At 34.8% G+C, this 22,067-nt stretch overlaps 1 protein-coding gene across 3 annotated transcripts in view; it reads left to right on the top strand.

Moving 5' to 3' along the window:
- The window catches only part of LOC149081684 (cell adhesion molecule Dscam1-like), a 174,460-nt gene that overhangs the window by 76,500 nt on the left and 75,893 nt on the right, over window positions 1–22,067 (top strand). For all 3 annotated transcript variants that reach the window (XR_016193327.1, XM_089237084.1, XM_089237085.1), the window contains exon 3: window positions 11,767–11,937. Coding sequence is in view for 2 of the 3 variants with exons in the window: in XM_089237084.1 (XP_089093210.1) it covers window positions 11,767–11,937 (171 nt within the window). In the remaining variant the exon portion in view is untranslated. The remainder of the gene's footprint in view (window positions 1–11,766; window positions 11,938–22,067) is intronic.

Raw genomic sequence — 22,067 nt, 5'->3', positions numbered from 1 at the left:
ATTTTCATCATTGAAAATATTAACAAAAAAAAAAACTTTACTAGCCATTTCTTTGCGAATGTTCCTACTTGATATAACGATGCAAATTGCATATCATAAGCCAAATTCGAAGGCATTTTTTCGTATTTCTTTTGTCATTTTCTTCGGCTATGGATATTTACTTCAACAGATGTGACGCGCCCACTCGACGCCATCTTGACATCTCGTGGAAATATACATCAGTTATTTTCTTTGTATAATTCTTTATTTTACATTTTTTTTCCCTCACTACAGTAACAGCTTCTTCGACATGAACGAATGTTTAGAACCTTTTTCTCATTAGGAAAAAAGAAGAGAAAAATTTGCGTGAAAGGTCATCACGAAAATTCTTAACGTTGGCTCAGACAATAAGATAGAATGAAAGGCAAAAAGGGAAATGAAAAATATATAAAGAGGCGAAGAAGGGTTTTGAACGTGAAAATGCACGAGTCTCGTTGGAGGTTTAGGAATTAGAAGATGTGAAATGAAAATGTGTTTTTTTCGCCTCCGGTTGGTCGATATCCTGGACGTTTGGTCACGCCACAATCTTCATTGTCATTTTCTTTTACTTATTTATTATTTTTTGCCTCCTCCTCCTTTCGCGAATGCGTGCTATTGCTCATATATTTCATTCGTGACAAAAATATTTTCAGGGCTCACCTTAATGCACATTTTCTTTTTTTTCCCCCATATTTAATCATCTTTGAAGCTATCACCATTTTCATTTTCTTCAACTGAAAACCATTTACAGCCACACGACAAACGACTATATAGGCCTACTGGAATAAAAACGTCGTGAAGAAAGTACGTAGGATATAGATCGGAAAACTGTAACCTCACAAGTTAAAAAAAAAGGAACCTAACATTAGGGATACGTAAATTTTGCTAATAAAAACCAGAATTTCACCAAAAAAAATCGAAATTGGAAATTTCCGCATGTAGTCACACAAATAAAAACACCTTCAAATCGAAAACTGTATTTCGTCACTAAAAATTACATTTTTTTTTCAAGAGTAATTGCGGATTTTTTTAAATTTATGGCAATGTTTTTTTTATTTAAATTAAGTGTCTTTGAAAATTTCCAAGAACCAACATTCTTTTTTTCACATTTGAAATGTGAAACGTGTGTTTCTTTCTTTCAAACCGAGCACAACGCCAGTCTATCGCCATGGGCAATTTACTACCGAGTGAGTTGTGCCGGAAGTGTTTAACTGTATGCGTACCCGGGATTTCAAAAGAAAAAATAATTACTGAGAAATCGGATAACAAAGTAAGAAATGAAAAGGAAATTCCAATTTCTTTCAAAACATTTTGGAACATTGGGTAACAGCAGCTTCGACAAAACGCGAGTTTTTCCGATGTGGAATACTTTTTCTTTACTTTCGGGCATACTTATTCGTGGGACAGAGATGGCGCTAAGACCACACACAAATTATGATTACCGCAAAAAATATCATTCACCGACGTGTTAGTGCACCCATGTGTCGGTCGAAAACATAAAAGTACATGTAGTACGGGATATAATACGGATACCATAAGGCTATATAAACTGCATTCTCTGATCATTTCATCGCATAATTTAGTGATGCGAAAAGGATGAGATAATCAAAACTTTCTTCGTTGTAATAAGTTGTTCTGCGATAATAAGACATTGATTGAAATCAATACACTTTACTATTTATTATACATTTCCATTCCGGGGGGAAAAATCTATAATGCTAGCGCTCACTAATAAGTAAGGAGACACGCACATAAACATATTACAAAATCGATAAGTATTATTCACGAATGAATCATGATTGAAAATAAATTTGATCACAACATATCGCTAATGTCAAAGGAGATGAATAAAATAAAATGAAAATAATGAAATCTAGGAAAACTGAAATTTTTTTCTCTGTAATGAACAATAGTATAAGCTCGCAAATTGATGTCAGAAATTTTAAAAGAAAGAATAATTAGAAAAATCGAAATATATAATAAAAAGAAGAAATGAAAAAGAAAATGCCTTTTTTTTTTCTTTCAAAGTATTTTAGAAAATTACAATTGTAGCAGCGGCTTCTACAAAACACGAGTTTTTCCAATTTTCCAATGTGGAATACTTTTCGTGCTTTTTAGCACATTTACTTGTGGAATAGAGATGGCGCTAAGACGATGGACACATTATGATTACCACGAAAAAAAAAAAATCACTCACCGAACTGTTAATGCACCCACTTCTTAATAAGGGAAATAAATGAAAAGCTGTTCGAAATATTATGGGGAGAAGCCGTACGGCTATAAACCGCAGGCTTGATCAGTTCATTTCCGTAGCGAAAAAAAAAAGAGATAAAATAATGGAAACTTTCATGGGCATAATTAATAGCAAATTTCCAAGCAGTTCTGTTTCAGACATCCAGTGAAACCAGCTGCATAAAACAAATACAAATCAAATACAATTTACAACGCTATTATGAATTTCTATTCTATGAAAAATACATAATCCCGGCTCTCACTAATGAGCACCAAAACACGCAACATATGCATAAATCGATAAGTATTATTCATGAATGAATCAAAATTGAAAAAAAAAAAGAAATTTGATTACAACACTGTTACTAATATCAAAGGAAATGAGTAAAATAAAATGATAATAATAAAATCCTAGAGAGAGAAAGGAAAAGATTTTCCTCTGCAATGAACTAAGCGAGTCTTTCTTTCTCTCTCTCTGCATTTTTTCCACTCTTTTTCTATTCTAAAAAAAAAATAGCATAAGCCAGCAAATTGATGTCCGGAATTTCAAAAGAAAGAATAATTAGAGAGAAATCGGGATAAAAAAGAAGAAATAAAAAGAAGGAAATGCCAACCCCTTTCAAATTATTTTAAAACATTGCAGAGGCAGCAGCGGCTTCTACAAAACACGAGTTTTTCCAATGGGCATTCGCAAAATAATTACACTCTTTTTGTCTATAAATTAAAAGAAATTATTTCGATGGAATTGAAAAAAAAATCTATTTTATTTTTTATCTCTCTCCTTGTATTTCCAATTCCTGTAAGATCCTATTTTATATGTTACGAAAAAGAGGAGATAGAATTTAATAAAGGGAGAACATCTCCTAGACAGATTTTTCTAATGATCTAGAGGATTCTTTCATTATTTTGTTTCCATTGTGTCCGTTTTTTTCGGGATTGGAAAGAGGATGGTGGAAAAAGTTATAGAAAGTATGTATAAAAAAAATACGCGTATGTATATATTCTGGAGAAAATTATTCATCCTTTGTACTTTCTCTTCAATGAAGTGTTCCTTTGCACTACCCTAGACAAGAACCGATATATGTATGGTGTTATTCTCCTTCAAAGTTTCTAGGAATTATTGTAGTCATTGTTTCTGATGGGAGAACGTCACTATTGTTCTCACATGAAAGGAAGAGATGGGGGAAAGAGATTTGTTTTCATTTTCCAATGATAGGACTTTTCACTTCAAAGGATTATAAAGATGCAGCTGTTTTCATTTTCTGTTGCAATAAAATAGATGTTTCTCTATTTTTTTGTTTGGAGTCCGTCGAAATATTCATTGATAACCGATTTTTTGTCGATTTTTGTTTTAATGCACACGTTCTTTTGGGTCCCGATTTCTATTTTTTTCCCGCTCTAATTGATATTTCGAGGTGCGAATGAATGCCTTCTGTTTAATGTCCTGGCTATCATAGTTAGCTTTATAGTGGTATTGTTTGGACATTTGGACATTTCGAGAACAAAAGCTACGATAACGATGGCCCATCTATGTATATTACTTCAAGCTGCTAGTGTGGAAATTAGTAATTTCTTTGAATTGAGTAGAGATTGGTCATCAATGGTTCAGACAGATATAATCGTTTTAAATAAAACAGTTTCTATATTTATTACATATGTTTGTTAATTTTCTTTCTACTATAATTGGATATAAAATTTTCTTTCTACTATAATTGTTGAGTAAAATTCAAGGATTTAATGTAAATCCTAACCCATCCTTTATCTCATCAACCGTTCGTTGTAGGGAAACGGTTCCAGTTAAAAAAAAAAAGTATTCAAAAATCATCCCGTGCTAGTTTTGAAAATACAACGTGTCGCAAAATAAGAAAAATTGAATTTTTATACGGATACCCTGCCCTAAAAAATCAATAAGAAAGTTGCTGCTCTGTCTTTCTCTAGGGCGATGAAAAAATCACGTTTCTAAGAGCAATCTGCGCTGAAATATTTGAATTGAAAAAGCGGAGAAAGTTTGTAAAAAACAACAAAAACTAACAGACTTCTTTGTCTCATTTATGCTGTTTTTTTCACAATGTTCACCGATTTTTAATTCATATATCTCCACGAATGTTACACATGGAAAAGCGAAATTTCTATTGTTGGCCTCCGAACAGACAGGGCGACTTTTCTGATTGAGTTTTTTAGGACAGGCTAACCGCATGAAAATTCAGATTTTTATTTTATTTTATAACACACTGTATTTTCACTACCGAAATCGGTACAGTTATTTCTGAACACATTTTGAGGATTTTTTTAATTAAAACCATACATCTGCGATGAATGGCTGAGGAGAAAAACACCGCATCGGGACTTACAGGACACCCGGTATAAGATACAGGACTTCCATAACCTTCTGTCTACAACTGAAGTTATCCATCGCAAAACTGTAAAACATTCGGTAAAGGACAGTTAGGGTGGTGGGGGGGGGGGAACTTTGCAATAAAAGGTCGACAATAATTTTTTAACCCACATTTAAAGATAATTTTACTTGCAGTATTTCACCAGAAAATCCATTCACTCCTGTTCATATTTATTGATGGGGTAAACAAGAATAGGAGAAGTCCTACTAGAAAGCATTTGGATAGCTTGCCCTGAAACTTGACCTCTTGGGTCACGTTGTTGTAAAGGTTAGCATGTGCTCTCTCTCTCTCTCTGCTGTCCTTTCCATAAAGAAATGCCTCATAATAGAATACCTGTTCTGAACTTTTTTAAAATATGCATCGAAACATTTCCATAGAGTTCTGCTGAATACTTACTGTGGCAGATAACTCAGACAACGGCAAATTTTTATAGACAGTTTCTATACAGACAGTTCATACGAAGGTTTTACAACTGCCTGTTGCGAAGATGAATTTTTGGAAAGAGAAAATTAAACTGCCTTTACGGGGAATCGAGGCAACGAATCTCTCAATCTTTCCTTGGAGCTCGTGTGCATTGAAAGGGACCGTACATAGACGGCCGGACCTGACTCAGGCCAAGCTCACAACTGCTCACGCTGCCGACTTATGAAAGGATGGCGTTGTTAAAAACCTTCTTATGGTAGTGGGGAGTGACGTCACATCCCTTCATAAGTCGGCAGCGTTAGCAGTTGCGAGCTTGGCGCCTGAGTCAGGTCCGGCCGTCCATGTATGGTCCCTTTCAGTGCACACGAGCTCCAAGGAGAGATTGCGCGATTCGTTTCTTTCGTAGTCTCTTACGCGGAAAGTGAAAGGACGTGGTTTCGATTCCCCGCAAAGGCAGTTGAATTTTCTCTTTCCAAAAATCCATCTTCGCAACAACCAGTTGTTAAAACCTTCGTATGGTAGTGGAGAGTGACGTCATCCTTACAGTTCACATCGTCCCACTCACGCTGGAAGCATTGAATGTGCAAATTTTAATTTTTTCCAGCTGGTTGGACACCTTGTTTTGCTGTCTAAGTTTTGCCTGAAATGCGAATGTGTATCCCTATTGAAATTCATGTGACAAAACATTTTATGAAATTAACTTCCATAAAGTAACATTGGTAAAGTAAACATTTAAATGTCATTATTTATTACATTTAAACGCCATTATTATTTCTTAAATAAAAAAAAAATTGCATAAGCCATGATTGCATAAGCCTAATTGATGTCCGGAATTTGAAAAGAAAGAATAATTAGAGAGAAATCGGGATGAAAAGAAGAAATAAAGAAAAGGAAATGCCAACCCCTTTGAAATTATTTAAAAAAATCCAGAAGCTTCTACAAAACACCAGTTTCTCCAATGGGCATTCAGAAAATAATAACACTCTTTTCACTTTGTGTGTCAGATGGTTGGATACCCTATTTTGCTGTCTAAATTTTGCCTGAAACGCGAACGTATATCCCTATTGAAACACATTACAAAAACATTTTAGGAAAATAACTTCCATATAGTAACATGGGTAAAGTAAACATTCAAACATCATTATTTCCCACGTTATTTTTTTTTCCAAGGAGACGATATATATTAGAATATTGAGCATAAGAGAGAGAGAGATAGAGAGCAGTATCAATTCCTTTACATTTGTTTTAGTATAGATTGTGTTATTACTATATACCATGGTTCTATATCAGCATGAATGAACGGAGGAATTTATTTCCTATTTTAAAGAGAGGGCAATAAATATTTTTATACCCTCTATACGCACTGAAAATATCTCTCTTTCTCAAGATAAATTCCATCGATATCCCATGATGCAGAAATCAAATGTAGCTAGAGAATGAGATCAAGCATTTGAAGTTTTGTATGAAAAATATTTCAACAAGAGAGCATTGTCCTCTCTCTTCGGAATTTTCGTCTCCATTTGGATGAACCAACCAGGGTAAATATGTCAAGCGATGATATGTTTCTTCATGGATAGACACGTGAATCTTTTCGAAGAACTCTTAATGCTACCATAAAATCATTTCCAGTGACTTAAAACACCAGATAAAAATAAATAGTTTCAGGCACTATTGTCTCTGTCTTGATGACAGTTGGACTATAGTATCCATAGACTTTGCGGCAGCAAATAAATCGTTCGTCCATAATATTCAGAAGAACATTTTCCATATGATATTTCACTAAACAGGTTAATTTGAAAATTGCGTTTAATTTCAATTCAAAAAATGGATCACTTCAAGTAGTGAATAATTTGCAGTTATGCAAAAAAAAAAATTAATTACTCAAACAATCTATCACCATAAAAACATTTTCAAAGTACATGTAGTCCAATAAATTTTTAACCAGTTCAAAAATTCATAAACATTAAAAGAATTGGTATGTTCAAGTGCATTTTGCTAACGGAAAAATTATTCTCCCGAAGGAGGATGTTTCTTTTGGTACAGAAGAAAATTAGTTCAGGTTTTTGTCGATAGAGGATTTGTACAAATGTAAATAACTGGAAATGTGTAAATCCGAGTCCTGTAGAGTCCTATCAGAGACCTATACAATGCAGGGTGCATGATTGCATGAGCAGATACTTCATTCATGAATTTCCCTGTTACTGGTACTTTCAACTCTAGGGGCGGGACAGCAATATATATGATTGATTGATTGATTACTGGTACTTTCAATGTGATGTTAAAATTGGTCGTTAAAGCAGTAAGTGAAGTAGTGGTGAAGTTTTTAACCTCAGCCACACAGAGCCGTAACTAGGATATTTGTGAGGGAAAACAAACATGATTTCGCCCCCCTCCCAACTCTTCAAAATTCGATGATTTTGATGAGGTATTTTTGTTCTTTCTTAAACATTCTTACCCCTCTCTAAAGTTTTCTACACTGGGCAGTTGCCACTTTGCCGCTTCCATCTAGTTCCATCCCTTACTTCAGCCACGGATCTCCAGCTGAAACTATGCGAATGTTTTGGTCAGATAATAGATTGAGGAAATGCTCAGATTCAATAATTCGCGCTGCATCGCCCTCTATTGAGAAAAATGTGAATCATTTTTCTTCTGTAGCAAAAAAAATATTGTCTTTCGGGGGCCGCCTGACCTTTGAAAATACATAAAAAAGGTATGTATATATACAAATATATATATATACATACATTGAGTACACGTGCTTTGCCACCCCCCCCCCCCCCCCCCCGGAAAAAAGTTGAAATGACGGCCTGCTTTCATGAGAATCACTATTTCGCAAACAGAATTCAAATATTGCCAATTCCTTCAGTTTTCAAGAATTTTTAAACTATGTAAAAACTTTTGGGACACCCTGTACGTAATGACAACACTGAAACAGGTTCCACCCAGCCTGCGGAATGTATTCCGGTAGAAAAATATTGATACTGATAAGTAGAAATAATTTGTGATAATTTCCCTGCTCAATTCAACCGTAACCGCAAATGATAATGTGGGAACACTACGGTGTTTGGCGCACAAGAAGGTGTTTGGCGACATAGAATGAGACCTTCAGGAAGAAGTAGTAACACAGAGACAGAGTGACAGAAAACATCAAGAAGTACGGACCCCTCTGCCTGGCGGCGGGAAGTTAATTTTAGTGACTCCTCTCTCTCCCTACTGGCCACCTCGCGTAATTAAATGATTATGTAAAATTTAAGCAGTGTGGTGAATGTTGGATTAAACGATGGTAAATGAACCTGTAGTTGAGTACTTATTTTTAATCGTAATATCTAATTTTATTTGATACAACCGGCCTTCGTATCAATACACACAACACGATAAATGCCTAGACTGACTTCAATTATAAAAATACGGAAAATCACAATCCAAACGGGCTTTCATCAATTATCATGAAAGAAATTGGAAAATACAGCTAGAGCAGTCAATTACAGCCGAAAAAATTTCCAAGGCAAGAAAAGTTGTCAATCCTAGACAAAAAATTTCCAATGACAAGTCCACTTGTCTATCATAGCCAAAAAAATTATCAATGGCAAGTCAAATGAAAAATAAGCATTCAAAGTCAATTTTTGTCAAAAATGAATTCAAAGACACAAGTGCAGTCATATACCAATCACAGCCCGAAAAATCCTCGAAGGCAAGCAAAGTTGTACATTAAGGCCAAAAAAAAAATATCAAAGACACAAAACGTCGCCAGCTCCAGGTGGCAATAAATTTTTAAAGGAAAATGAGGTTTGATCATTGCAATCAATAAATATTCAAATGTTAGTAAAGTTGCCAATTTCGGCAAAACAAAATCAAGTATAGGCACCAATTACAGCCCAAAAATTGTTATATGCAAGTTATGTTGCCCATTGCGTTCAATAAATTTTCAAAGGTTACCAATCACCACCCGAAAAATTGCTAAAGACAAGTCAACGATCACAGACAACAAAATTGTCAAAGACAATAATATATGATGAGGAAATATAATCTAAATTCCTGATCTTAAAGATTCGGCACGTCTCGTTTAAAATAAGAAAAACATAAATAGACACTTTTTATGGGAAAGTTGGGATGATTACAAAATTACGGGAATGTCCAGCTAAGTACAGGTCATCTTGCATATACAAGTTTCTAACCCGCGAGCGTCAGAATTCCCGCATATCTGGCCCGCGGCCTGAAAAGGTTGTGTACCACTGATCTACTCGGTCATGATAACTTCAAATAATAATTTTTTGTATTGATATTCTGAAGTGAATAACTGTGATGCTATTCATTCTTGATAGACTGAAAAAGTTAATAATTTCAAGAATGGACTATACAAATGATTAATTGACTTTCCACGAACGAAACAAAATTCTCGCAATACACACTCAGTGTGTTATTTATAAATTTCATTCAAATTTCTAAACAAACGGAAATTTGAAGAAGAACAAATTTAACAATGGTTTTTGTTTCAAATATTCTCCATTCCTATTTTTTTCCTCTTTCACGAATCACGTTTACAGCATTTTATAGCTTGTAGCTTGAAGCTCAAGCCTTTGTTTCATTGAAACTTCCGTGCCTTGAATACGAAAGCTTAACAGGTTTCAAAAGCTGCCTTTCATTAAGGTAAAGGGAACTTGGAAATTAAGAAGGTGGTGGGAGGGGAGGGAAATTAATTAGCGCTAAGAACGTGACGAAACTGTAACCAAGCCCCTGCGATGATGTTTCACGCTTTCACATACAAGGTACACCATAATAATAACGTGAGACTTTCCTTTTGTATTACCGTGAAACATCTGTGACAGGCTGCGAAAGAATTCGCGGTGTTTTTCTATTATTCTTACTGTTCTCTGATCAGTCTGCGATAATAAAGTGATACTTTTCAGAAACCGGAATACAACCTGTCTAATATCACTCGAAGAACAAAACACTTCTCTGTGTATTTAATATTTAGTATTCAGGAAGGAATTTCCATAATTTTGCAAAGTATTGATTTTTGTTGATAAGAGGCCATTCAAGTATTATGTCAGCGGATTTTTAGCCATTTTTGACACCTCCCCACTCTCTTGTCGGCAAAATTTCTTGAGCTCTGCCCCCCTGCCTCCTAACGCATATTAGGATCAGAGACGTACGCTGGGAGGAGGGGACGCGTGACGATGTAAAATTTGGTTTTTTTTAAATGCAAAAAATATTTAAATAATTAATATTTCGGAAGAAAATAATTATTGATTATGATCAATTTATGTTAATTCCAGTGCTATGTGACTGCAAATAACTCAAAATTTCTTCTTCAACGATACATTGCGACCTATGGCCCTTGGGGTTACTTAATGTGGCCCGCCACCTCAAACCTAATTTTGTAAAAATGAAGTAAGCGGCACATTTACAAGTCATTTGTATCCGCGAAACATTTGGAGATCACTGAAGTGGCTCTATAGCGGACATCAATAGTAAGAATATTAATTCAGGTGCCCACAAAAAGTTAATGATAATCACAACAGTACTGACGGGGAATTAGCCACCTCTTACTTGGATGGCTTCTCGATTGACACTAAATCACCGGGCAAATTAAAATGTATGCTAATAAATGCCAGGAGCTTGTGTTAGGAAATATTTTTTAGAAACTGTGATAGTTGTGGAGGGCCTGGATCTTATAGCCATTACAGAATCTTGGGCAAACGATGGAGATGAATCTTTCTTACACATCTCGGCATACGATACTTTTTTGAGAAATAGATCTGATAGGAAAGGGGGTGGAGTGTTGATATATATACGTGAAATCCTGTTTGAAGGCTAGAGAGTGTAACGTGCAGAGAAGTGATATTCAAACTATATGGGCTGAGCTTGAAAACAAAAGACACCACAAACTTATTGTTGTGGTCTGTTACAATGCACCGAATAGGGTGAAAATCGCGAACCGAGTCCTGAGGCGACGAAAGGTGGATGTCAGTTGATCGCTGAATACGTTCGTGCAGTTCGCTCACCATATCTAACGTAAGCAGCGTCGCGAAACGCATGCGCTAGGGTAGGATCACGTGCTGCGGATGACGTAAATTTACACTATTGCTGTAATTTGCGTAATCACCCCGATGTGACATACCTAAGGAGGTGGATTGGACGCGCGAGACCCGTTTCTTGGCCTTCACGTTCACCGGATCTCAATCTGTGGGACTTTTTCCTTTGGGGGGGTCACCTTAAATCACTGGTATATGCGACGCCTGTGGACACACCGGAGGATCTATAGCGCGGATTGTCGTCGCTGCGGACGACATCAAAAGCATACCTGGTGTCTTCGAGTGAGTCCGGGAATCGTTTTTATGTCGTTGTAGACTGTGCAATGACGTCAGCGGCCGTCATTTCTAACAAATCTTGTAATAATTAATCAAATAAATCTTTTTGTAGTTTTTATTGTACTTTATCTCGTTCCATCGTGACGTCGAAACCTGCATGCGTTTTTCGCGATTTTCACCCTCTCAACATGGTTTGTGACACCATATTTCATTGCAATTTTTGTTCCTCTTGCTGTCTATTAACAACCCTCTGAGTTTGCCGGTTCATTAACAGAACACCCTGTGTATAGAAGCTTTATTAACTAAAAACATTCTTCAGAATTATGAAAGAAAATAACTCGGTACTTTCATAATTAAATATGTTTTCTTTTTGTGTGTATTTTCAGTTATGAAACAAAGATTCAGTCCACAAGTTTACGATGAATTTGTGACAAGAGGGAACACTGCCGTTTTACGATGCAGATTGCCAACATTTGCCAAAGAATACGTCCTTGTTGACGCTTGGTTGAGGAGCGACGGACACGTGTTGAAAGCGATTCAAGATGACCAAAACAAAGGTTAATGAAACTTATTGCAATTCTCTCATATGTATAATAATGTCATGTGTACGCGTATTGATTAAGCGAAGAACAGAAGCACACATACGATTACATGATTGCGATAAAAAATTTTGAACATTTTGTTTTCGTACTTAAACAGTGTAAATTTTAGTTAAACTTCAAATTAATTTTTAATTCTCATTAGCGCAATATTCTCAAAATTATTTAATGGAAATTATTTATAATCTGGGGAGTGAAATAGTTTGTTTTGAAATGTGTGCAAAAAATTTTCTTTCAAATATAAAAAATTTAACTGAAGTATTTTGAAGAAATATCACTGGGATGCATCTAGTTAAGAAGAAAAGTAACCTAAAAATTCAGCTAGAGCCATTCCCTGATAATACAATTACTATACCTGTGATGTTATTTCTGAGTAAGGGGGAAAAAAGAAGTTTCTAAAACTTACAAAATTAGTGATTTTTTTACTGTGTTTTCTCTCCCTTGGGTGAGAAAATTCGAAAATCGCAAAAGCGATTTCTTTTCTCACTTTTAACTTATATTGTTTTCTTTACATTGATTATTTTTTTCTTTTTGAAACCTTGCAAATATTTCAGTGAGTAAACCATAGTAATAAGCGTTTTTTTTCCTCTCTTATTGCTTTCTTTTCAGAGAAAGTTCCGTGCAATTACGCATGAAAAATTCAAATTAGCCAAGCTAATAAGAGAATCATTTGGAAAAACTGTTTTCACTTTCACACATTTGAGAGACGAAAAAAAAAAAATACGCGAATTCTCTAGAAAATATTCCGCTTATTTCTTTTGACAATATTTTTCTTATTAAATTTGATTTTTCTGTTGTTTTGCTGAAAAATAATTATTTAAAGTAAGGAGTGAAAATTCGAATATTTCTATTCTCTCTACGGAAGAAACTATTGAAACTCTATTGAAAACCATTTGAAAAAAACTACCAAATCTTCCTAAAATCTCGGCAACTGAATTGCAGTTTGTATATAATATACAGTATGGACTTTCAAGTGTTGGTTCGTTCAAGATCTATGTATAAAAAGCTATCTTCAAATATTAAAAGTTTAAAAATCGAGTTTATTTTCAAAGAAAATAGCTCTGGTATACAACCTAGTTAGGAAAAAATGACGTAAAATTTTGAGATAGAGTCATTCGCTGATAATATAATTACTTTATACCTGTCATGTTATTTATGAGTGAGAGGGAAAAAGACAGAAAATTAGTAATTTCTACTTCGTTTTTTTCCTTTCTACGGTGAGAAAATTCGAAAATTGCAAAAACAAATCTTTTTCTCACTTTTGGCTTATATTATTCTTTACTTTGATATTTTTTTTCCTTTTGGAAATATTGCAAGTATTTCAACGAATATACCGTAGAAATAAGCGGTTTTTTTTTTTAAATTGCTTTCTTCTTAGAGAAAGCTCCGTGCAATTACGCACGAAAAATTCAAATTAGCCAAGCTAATAAGAGAATCATTTGGAAAAACTGTTTTCACTTTTCACACATTTGAGAGAGAAAAAACATACGAGAATTCTAGGAAATATTCCGTTTATTTATATTTTTTACGCCAATATTTATATTTTCTTATTAAATTTGATTTTTTTTTATTGCTTTGCTGAAAAAGTAATGATTAAAAGTAAGGAGTGAAAATACGAATATTATTTTTTATTTAAAAAAATCTATGGAAGAAAACTATTGAAAATCTATTGAAAACTGCTTGAAAAGCTACAGAATCTCCCTAGAAACTCGAGAACTGAATTGCAGTTTATATATATATGAACTTTCAAGTGTTGGTATTTTCAAGAACTCTTCGTCTCTCAGTCTTTTCTTAAGACTAGAGCTGCACTAAAGTTAATTGCGAGCCATTTTATTTCGCCCAGAAAAGTTTTCAGGGGTTGCTTTTAAAATAGTCTTCCGATAGTAGGCGTTCTTTTCCTTTTAGGAAAAAAAAAAGTTACGAGCTTCCTCTACGAGCATCAAACATCGAACTGATGGAAGTTTGTTTTATTTTTTTCTGTGGCAATAGGACATGTATACAGCGTTGCAGGCCATTGGAGAAATTCTCCAGTTTTCTTTTAGGAAGCCATCCTTACACAGCACTGAGAGAGAAGTATATATACTTCGGCGAGTTGAAATTTTTCTAAAAAAGATTCTAACGATGGTTCTGATCTTGGAAGCCAATAAACTGCTTTAGTTTTTATTTTTCCTCTTCGGAATTGATAATAAAACTTTTTAAGTTTAATAGCTCTTTGGGAACGCCTAGGACGATAGCTGGAATGAAAATTACTTTAGCGTATTAAGACCTATAAAACTATGAATTTTAAATGTCTTTTGATCTCTTTGGTAGCTTAGAGTATTTGAGAATTTTTATTTTTTTCTTAGTTTAGGCTGTGTCACATTCTCGTGATTATTGAAATGTAAATGCTGAAATTAAAATTAAAAAAATAATAATAAAATCAAAATAATAACCAATAAAATCAGAGTGATGCCAATGTTACTTCTACCTAATTTATATTGCCACGAAAAACAGGAAAATACTCGTTTAAAAAAAAGAGAATGAAATTAACACAAGTGACTATAAATTTTTGAAAAGGAAATTTGTAATGTAGTGTTAAACTGAATGATGTATCTACTTATCCAAGGTCAAAGTTCCGTTTTGATTCGTTTCAAATCAAAAACTCGTAACTAGCTGGCAATAGAATCATATTCCCAATTAGAGAAATCTGTTAAATACTGCACCCATCTCAGATAAGAACATTATTTCAGTAGAGGCTGTATGTGTACTGAGATGCAAAATGTAATTCTTATACGCTCCTCCATTATTCTTTACTAGCTATAATACCCGGTGCTGCCCGGGTTTTCTTTAATGAGGCTTTTTGGAACACGTGATATCTCCCCCTTTCTTTGAGGGGCATACAAACCGTGTTCAAGTTAACTAATATGGCGACTTCCGCGCACTCATGAAAGAAACAAATTTAGATTTTAAAGAAAAGTAAAAATGATTTTTTTCATTTTTTTTTCAAGGGACGCTAGGTATTTCGATCTTCGCCCCCCTGAACTTCAAGTTATCCATCTGCCTGTTTCTGCTTCAAAAAAAAGTGCTTAGTCAAAGGTTTTTAGAGAATTTCTTCGATGAAAAGGAAGAATTTCTTCGACGTAATTTACGCCCATAATTAATTTTAAAACATCTAAACTATATCAATTTATGCAGTTGAATATTAAAAGACAATACGGAGATATTAATTTTCATGCTTGAGAAGGTCAATGTTCGAATGCGAGCCGATCTCCCCTTTATAAAGTCTCGCCACACAGAGCAACAGATCTAAAAACAGCACAAATGCAATTTAGTCACAACACATCACTAACTTCACTTCTGAAATATAGATGGAGGCACTGAAAAATCAAACACAACACTACATACGCATTCAGAGTGTTAGGTACACACAGTTACACTTCCAGCAAAATTCACTAGGTAGTAAATAGCCCATAGATGGCGATAGACCTGAGTTGTGCTCGGTTTGAAAGAAAGGTTGAGAAGATATAAATAAAAAATTGAAATCAATGTTATTGCCTGGATATCCAACTCAAAAGTAGGCCCGGCTAATTACTTAATATTTAATTTTCTGGACTTCGTATATACATCGCTAAACGAACTCAATATTTCAAAAATCGAGAATTCAATTCAATTTTTAAAATTATTGATGTGGTGGAAAATCCCACTAAATTTTCGCATCCCTACAGTTTTTTTTAGAATCGGCAATTTTAACACTGATTTCTAAGGGGGAACATCCTTTGCCCGATCCACAAACTGATGCTGATGATGATTCTGACGTCTATTCAAAAAGCCTCATTACTGGGAGGATTGGAAAAGTGGCAAACCATTATAAAGCCATAAACTATCAGAAATATACTGGCAGCGTTAAAGAAGTGACAAACCATTGTAAAGGCATGTACAATTTTGACATCATGTACAAAGTCTAAAACGCATTTAAGGGAAACACGGTAACCAAAGTAAACGTTCCGAAAGTGATTGTTGAGGGAAAAAAAACCATTTTTGCCCGACAGTTTTTCCTCCCATTTCGGGCATTTGTCCTGCTCTCACGAACTTTTAAAGTAACCTATCGTTCAAGTCGGGTCCCATTTGGTATATATGCAAAATTTGGTGACGATCGATATAAATTGTAGATTTGTATAAACAACACACACACACACAGACAATCAATTTTATATATATAGATGCCACCAACAAGGAATCTTTGAACACTGAAGGATAGAACACACCTCGTTTCACAACTAACAGAGAGATATCAAAGTGTTTCCGAAGGATGAATGTATCCGGAAGCTTTATTAAATAACAAAGGCAACATGTCCATCTCTGATAAGGCAGCGGAAATATAAAATAATCATCATACATAATAATCGGCAATCATCAATCTAAATTTTCAACATAAATATATGTCGAATACTAGAAGGAAATAATTTTCGTGAAATTAAATCTTCAATCTGAATCGTCGATATGGGGAACCTCACCTTCGTGTGATCACCAGATTGAATCGCTAATTTGCAATTATGATAATTTGTAAAAAAAAGGAAATCGTCAATCTGTATTGATCCAACGACTATGACTGGATCTTAGTCGTTGAAGGAGTGTGTGACTACTTTATCTCACACCATTTCCGGTCATATCACCATATGGCAATTTCCTACCAAGGTGTCAATTCTCGGTAGGTAAATAACTTGTTTTCTCTCCCCGGATACACCCATCCCCCGGGAAAGCTTCGATACCTCTCTGAGATGGGAAGCGCGGTGTGTCTGGTCCTTCAATGTTCAATGTTACCGGATCGAACCGTTCGGATCCTGACGTAATATCCATGGGGGAAAACGAGCGTCTTACCATTGTACCACTCGGGGGAATGATCGCTTGGATGATCATACCTTGAGGCATTCACAATGGTGCGTATTCACCGTCTGTATTTTGACATGTCCGGCCATGTGACGGTCTTTCTTATTATGAAGACTGTGGAGATCCAGTTCCACTTATCCAATCTGTTTTCTCATTCGCTCATAATTTATTGGATTGGCTAGAGCTCTCCTCTTCTTCCAAAATATCAGACGATCGTCAGGCAGACTGTCAGCAAGGAAGGAATCAAGACTTCATAGATAAAAACCATAGTTTTTGCAGTAGTATTTTGTATTGAAAAAAGATGTAGGGAGTTTTTCTCCCGCTGTTACACGACGAAAGACTGGTTACTACATGGAGATGAAGTTCGGAGAGAAAATCCTCAATGCCCCTGCAGGGAATCAAACCATCAACCACTCACAGTCCGAGAAGTGCTCTTCCATTAAGCTACACAGTGCATAGCTGCAAAAAGTGCATGGCGTGCATAAAAGGAATAACGAACTAGTTCAATAATCATTAAATAACAACATTTTTAATTTCTTCATAATATACTGTATTTTAGATTCATTTTAAGGGAGGTAAAGCTCACAACATCGTCCAGATTTTAAGTAATGGGTATTTTCTAGGAAATATATAACTCCCTTATTGAGAAAGATTCTTATCGACAGTATTAGGGCACACAGAATCACGTGCTGGAAGTTCGGATTTATATAGATATTCTGTCAGCGAGAGGCTGCAGAGAACGGGGAGTTGATATTGACATTTCTATCAACACGGCATATCACATCAGTCCGAAGCTTTTAGCTCACTCTTTTATTTTACCGTTCGTTTTCCTTTATGTTAATCAATTATTTATTTCCCATTAATCACAAATTGAATTGATTTAATTCCAATTTCGCAAATGATGTGCGTTCACTGAAATAGTATTTGGAGTTGAAATGATTTTCAAATTGTTTTCATAACTTTAAATTTGAATATAGATTGATTCGGGTATGTGTGAGCTTTTTTAATTAAAAATGTGTATATAAATTTTGTGATTATTATCAAACTTCTTTAAAAAATTTTCAGTTCCGATTTATATATGGAATGTTCATAAAATTACGTTGCTGATAGAGTAGCTCCTAGCGGCCGCAAATGTCGACGAATGCGAACGAAATTCGAGAAATACAGGTTTGAGAATATATGCTGAACAATGAGAATGAAGGAAAAACTGTAGCTCTGGTTGTTACGGCCACAGCAAAAATACTTTCGAAAATTTCGAATGAGAACACCCGCTTTTTTCATTTTAAAGTGATTAGCACAGTGAAAAACAATGAATGGCGTTATATTGGCATCTGTAGCGTCATTAACGCCGGCGTCAGACGCAGACAAAGAAACATGCATTCAATGGAGAGCACATTACTGTCGCAGGGAATTATCTACCGACGAGTTAGAGTACGAAAAATGTTTGGCGAGACCCCCATTCTCTTTCTCTTGGTCTATGCCGACGTTTATGATGCTACGAGTGCCGTTCTAACTACAATTATGATTTTTCAACAAGCCAAGCACTCTGCAATGCATAAACTAAAACACACACGTATACAAGATGAATGTGGCCAGTTCTGCTGAACGAAAAGTTGGGGGTGATAGACGAGATCAAGTGGAAAACATGTGCAACAACCTACCAACTTTGTCCGATCAGGAACGGTTTTTGAGTTATGTTTGATAATCGATTATGGAATGAATATGCGTCAAGTCTGAAACAACACTGATTCGCGAAGTTTTCGAGACATCCACATGCAAACTAAGCACGTATTTGGAAAGAGCAGAAAAAATTCTATAACTTGACACACTTTTCGTTGAAATACTTGGATTAACTGAAGAACAACAAGAGCCGAAAGATTCAGGAAGTTGAAAATCGAATTGATGTCACGAAAAATTTTAATCGTGAATTCCGCACCCATATCTAGCTATACGCGGTCCAAATTTATCAAGAACTTTTCCATTGCACCGGCTTTCGGAGGAGTCTAAGATAAATCATATCGATGTTCTGGTTCAGGAGAAATTCAGCTTTTTGTTTGGAATATACATCACTGAAATCAGCATTTGTGTAGTAGTTAGATATTTCAAGAAAATTCGGAATTGGTGATTGGGGAACATATATATTTTGGGAACATATTGGAAGGAATCCTAGAATATGACACCACACCTCTATGAGTGTATCTAGACTTGATAGAGCTGGCTACAAGCGCTGCGAGATTGGCGAAGTGCAAAATTGAATTGAAAATGTAGATGTCAACTTCACAAAAGCTGATTTCAGTGATGTATTCCAAGCAAAAAAAATATGGATTTCTACTGAACAATAACATCAATATAAATTATTGTAGATTCTTTCGGAAGCCGGCGCAATGGACAAGTTATTGCTAAATTTGTTGGTATAAGGGCATTTGCAGTATTTTTTGATTTTTAACTTTGCCAAACTTTCAGCGCTTGTGTAGCTCGGGGATTCCAACGCAAAGTTCTTCTTGGAACAATTGATAGTTGTAAGACTGTGCCGTGAAACCCTTGATGACAATGAGGTTGTTCTGTGGAACTCAAACAAATTTTTTTTCTATTTTATCCAAAAAAGTGTGTCTACTGAAAACAGCGTCTCAGCCCCAGGGCAAAATAGAAGAGGGCTTCGTTACCACCTCTTAATATACATATTTATTGTCGTAAATTATTGTGAAATATCTTATCGTGGAAGTAGCTATTCAATTGATTTCCCCGCATGGCCTTCAGAACGGGGTAGGGCTGGCAGAGCTCCAGCCGATTAAACAAATAACTGTTAAAAATTCGAGGTAAACTCAATAAATTTAACTAATATTGCTCATAACTACTACTATAACATAGCATTACTACTATTATTGCTCATAAGATAATTATTAATATTTTACCATAGTATTTTTATGCAATATGTTAATCTAAACCGATCACCAATTTCAATCGCACAATTATAAACGTACTGTGATTTGATAGGGATAGCAGACGTTCCAGTTCAATGATGGACAGGTAACATACCAAAACATGTAACATACTGTTCAGTGTTATCAAAAAATGTAATTTTGAAGAGTAGTTTCACTGCTCACCAAAATTTTAAGGGTATTTTGGTAAAAAGAGGGGTGATTTTTGTTTTATCATTGAGAAATACATATTAAAAAAAAATCACCTAAAATTTGAAGGAGTATTTTTACTTTGAGGAGTAAAATTAAATGTTAGTACGTGAATTACGCATATCGCGCATCAAGATGCATATTGGCAAACACTATACTGCATTTTGTATAGTTATTTTCAATTAAAATTTTAGAAGGCATATTTTTGCTAATAAAATTTTATTTTCACCCTGGTTATGGACAAAAGTAACTAAGAAAAGCACCATTTTTTCATGGTGCATAAAATTTAAAGTCTGGGAATGACTGCTGAGAGAATGCTTCTGTGTACAAAGAGATTTTTGCTGCGCAGAAAACAAATCCCCGATTATGAGCGATGCTATTTTGTCATTCCGCACGGATTTCGAAATTCTTTGTGCAGACAGGTCTGTGCATTTGAAATAAAAGAGAATGCGTCTCCTTCATCTGGAAAAAAAAGGACTCTCCGTACCACCGAAATAAAAGATTTATTCAGCTCAGCTGGTTTTTCTTCAGCAGACTGATGTTTAGTATTATTTTATGTTTCATAAATAGTAGCAGGGGGTTCCAATGTGTGTATGTGTTTAACGACATTATCAATATGAGAGAGAAAGCGTTGAAAAGTGGGGTTGCCAGAAATTCTCAAACTTGGACATGAGGGCGCATGCGCCCGCATCTTTAGTCTATGTTCCTTGCGTATGTTTACAACAATGTCACCACTCCATCCCTCAATGAACACCAATTCTTTTCCAAACAGAAAAGCTTTTCAATATCTATAAATTATCATAAAGGTGTAGTTTTCAAGAAGGGTATTTATTTATGATCAGGCGTTGAATGTTGTTCCACTCATTTTGTTTGTTTCTGAATTGAAGAAGAAAGATAGTGCTTGATTCTTGGAAAAACCTTCCTAATTTCTTAGTTCCTTCCTAGTTCCATTCCTTTGAAAACCTTAACGCATGGGCCCGCCAAATACGGCACGGACGGCTTCCTCGGGTGCATAGATAATGGGTGCTCTTACAAATATCAGGTGCCGCTTTGGCGAATACCTCATTTTTCTCACGCGGAAATTCGAATAATTGACAAGGGACACGGAGGATCCCCGATGAGGGATTTGCCCGAGGCTCCCCCTCCGGAGGTGCATTTATCGTTGTGGGGCATGTGGGCTATAAAAAGTGAAATTCGTTGATTTTTGTTGCCTTTAGGGGCTCGTATTTAAAAAAAGTTATTTCATGATCACCTTGTTTATATTTTTTAACGTCGATATAGATTAAGTGATTATCATTTGCAATAACAAAAATATGTATAATATTTTCTTCAGGTCATTTATATAATTTGACAGTATTTTTTTATACTTTTCAGTGAATCTCCAATGTAAACTGTGATAGTATTTTCATCTCCTTATTACTAATATCTCATAATTTTATATATCGTAATCCTGAAAAAAAAACCGGTAATATGACGCATATTAAACATTATTATTCAAATCCTCGATCTCACGATATTCTAACATTGCTCCTTTCTATTTTCTACGGAAAAATACTTTTGAAGGTATGAACTAAAATTTAGAAGAATAAAAAACCTGTTAATTATAATCCATGGTTAAGATAATTACGCCAAAAATAGTACAAATTTAAAGAGTCTTGGTGAATGGGATTAAAATTTTCTATATCTGCTTCGAGCTATCATTTATCACTCATAATAATAATAATAATGACGTGGATTTTTTTTGTTTCTCATGGATTTAAAAATTCCTGGAAGATTTCAATTTTTTCTCCTTTCGAATGCGGGAAAAAATCTCGTTTTATTAAAAATATTTCTATGTTGTTTGATTATTTAAATTCTTATTATTTTAAAAGCATTTTTTTTTCAATTGTAAAAACCAGAGTAGTTCCATTATTTAGTTTCATTTCTTAAGAAGTAGTAAATTATTAAATCGTAAACAATAAAAAACATTTTTTTTCTTAAAAATTTTATCTTAATTTCGCTTTTTTTACGGATGAATAAAAAGGGAATTCTTATTAATTGCAAAGAAGAAAACATTATTTTCACAGTAATTAAAATACTTCAATTTTGAAAGAG

This window comes from Pholcus phalangioides, unplaced genomic scaffold (genome assembly GCF_987345545.1).
Source record: "Pholcus phalangioides strain wild (caught in Gottingen) unplaced genomic scaffold, Ppha-v1.0 ptg000009l_1, whole genome shotgun sequence".
Classification (NCBI taxonomy): domain Eukaryota; kingdom Metazoa; phylum Arthropoda; class Arachnida; order Araneae; family Pholcidae; genus Pholcus; species Pholcus phalangioides.
Note: the sequence above shows the minus strand (reverse complement) of the source record. Positions and strands in the feature narration are given on the sequence as shown.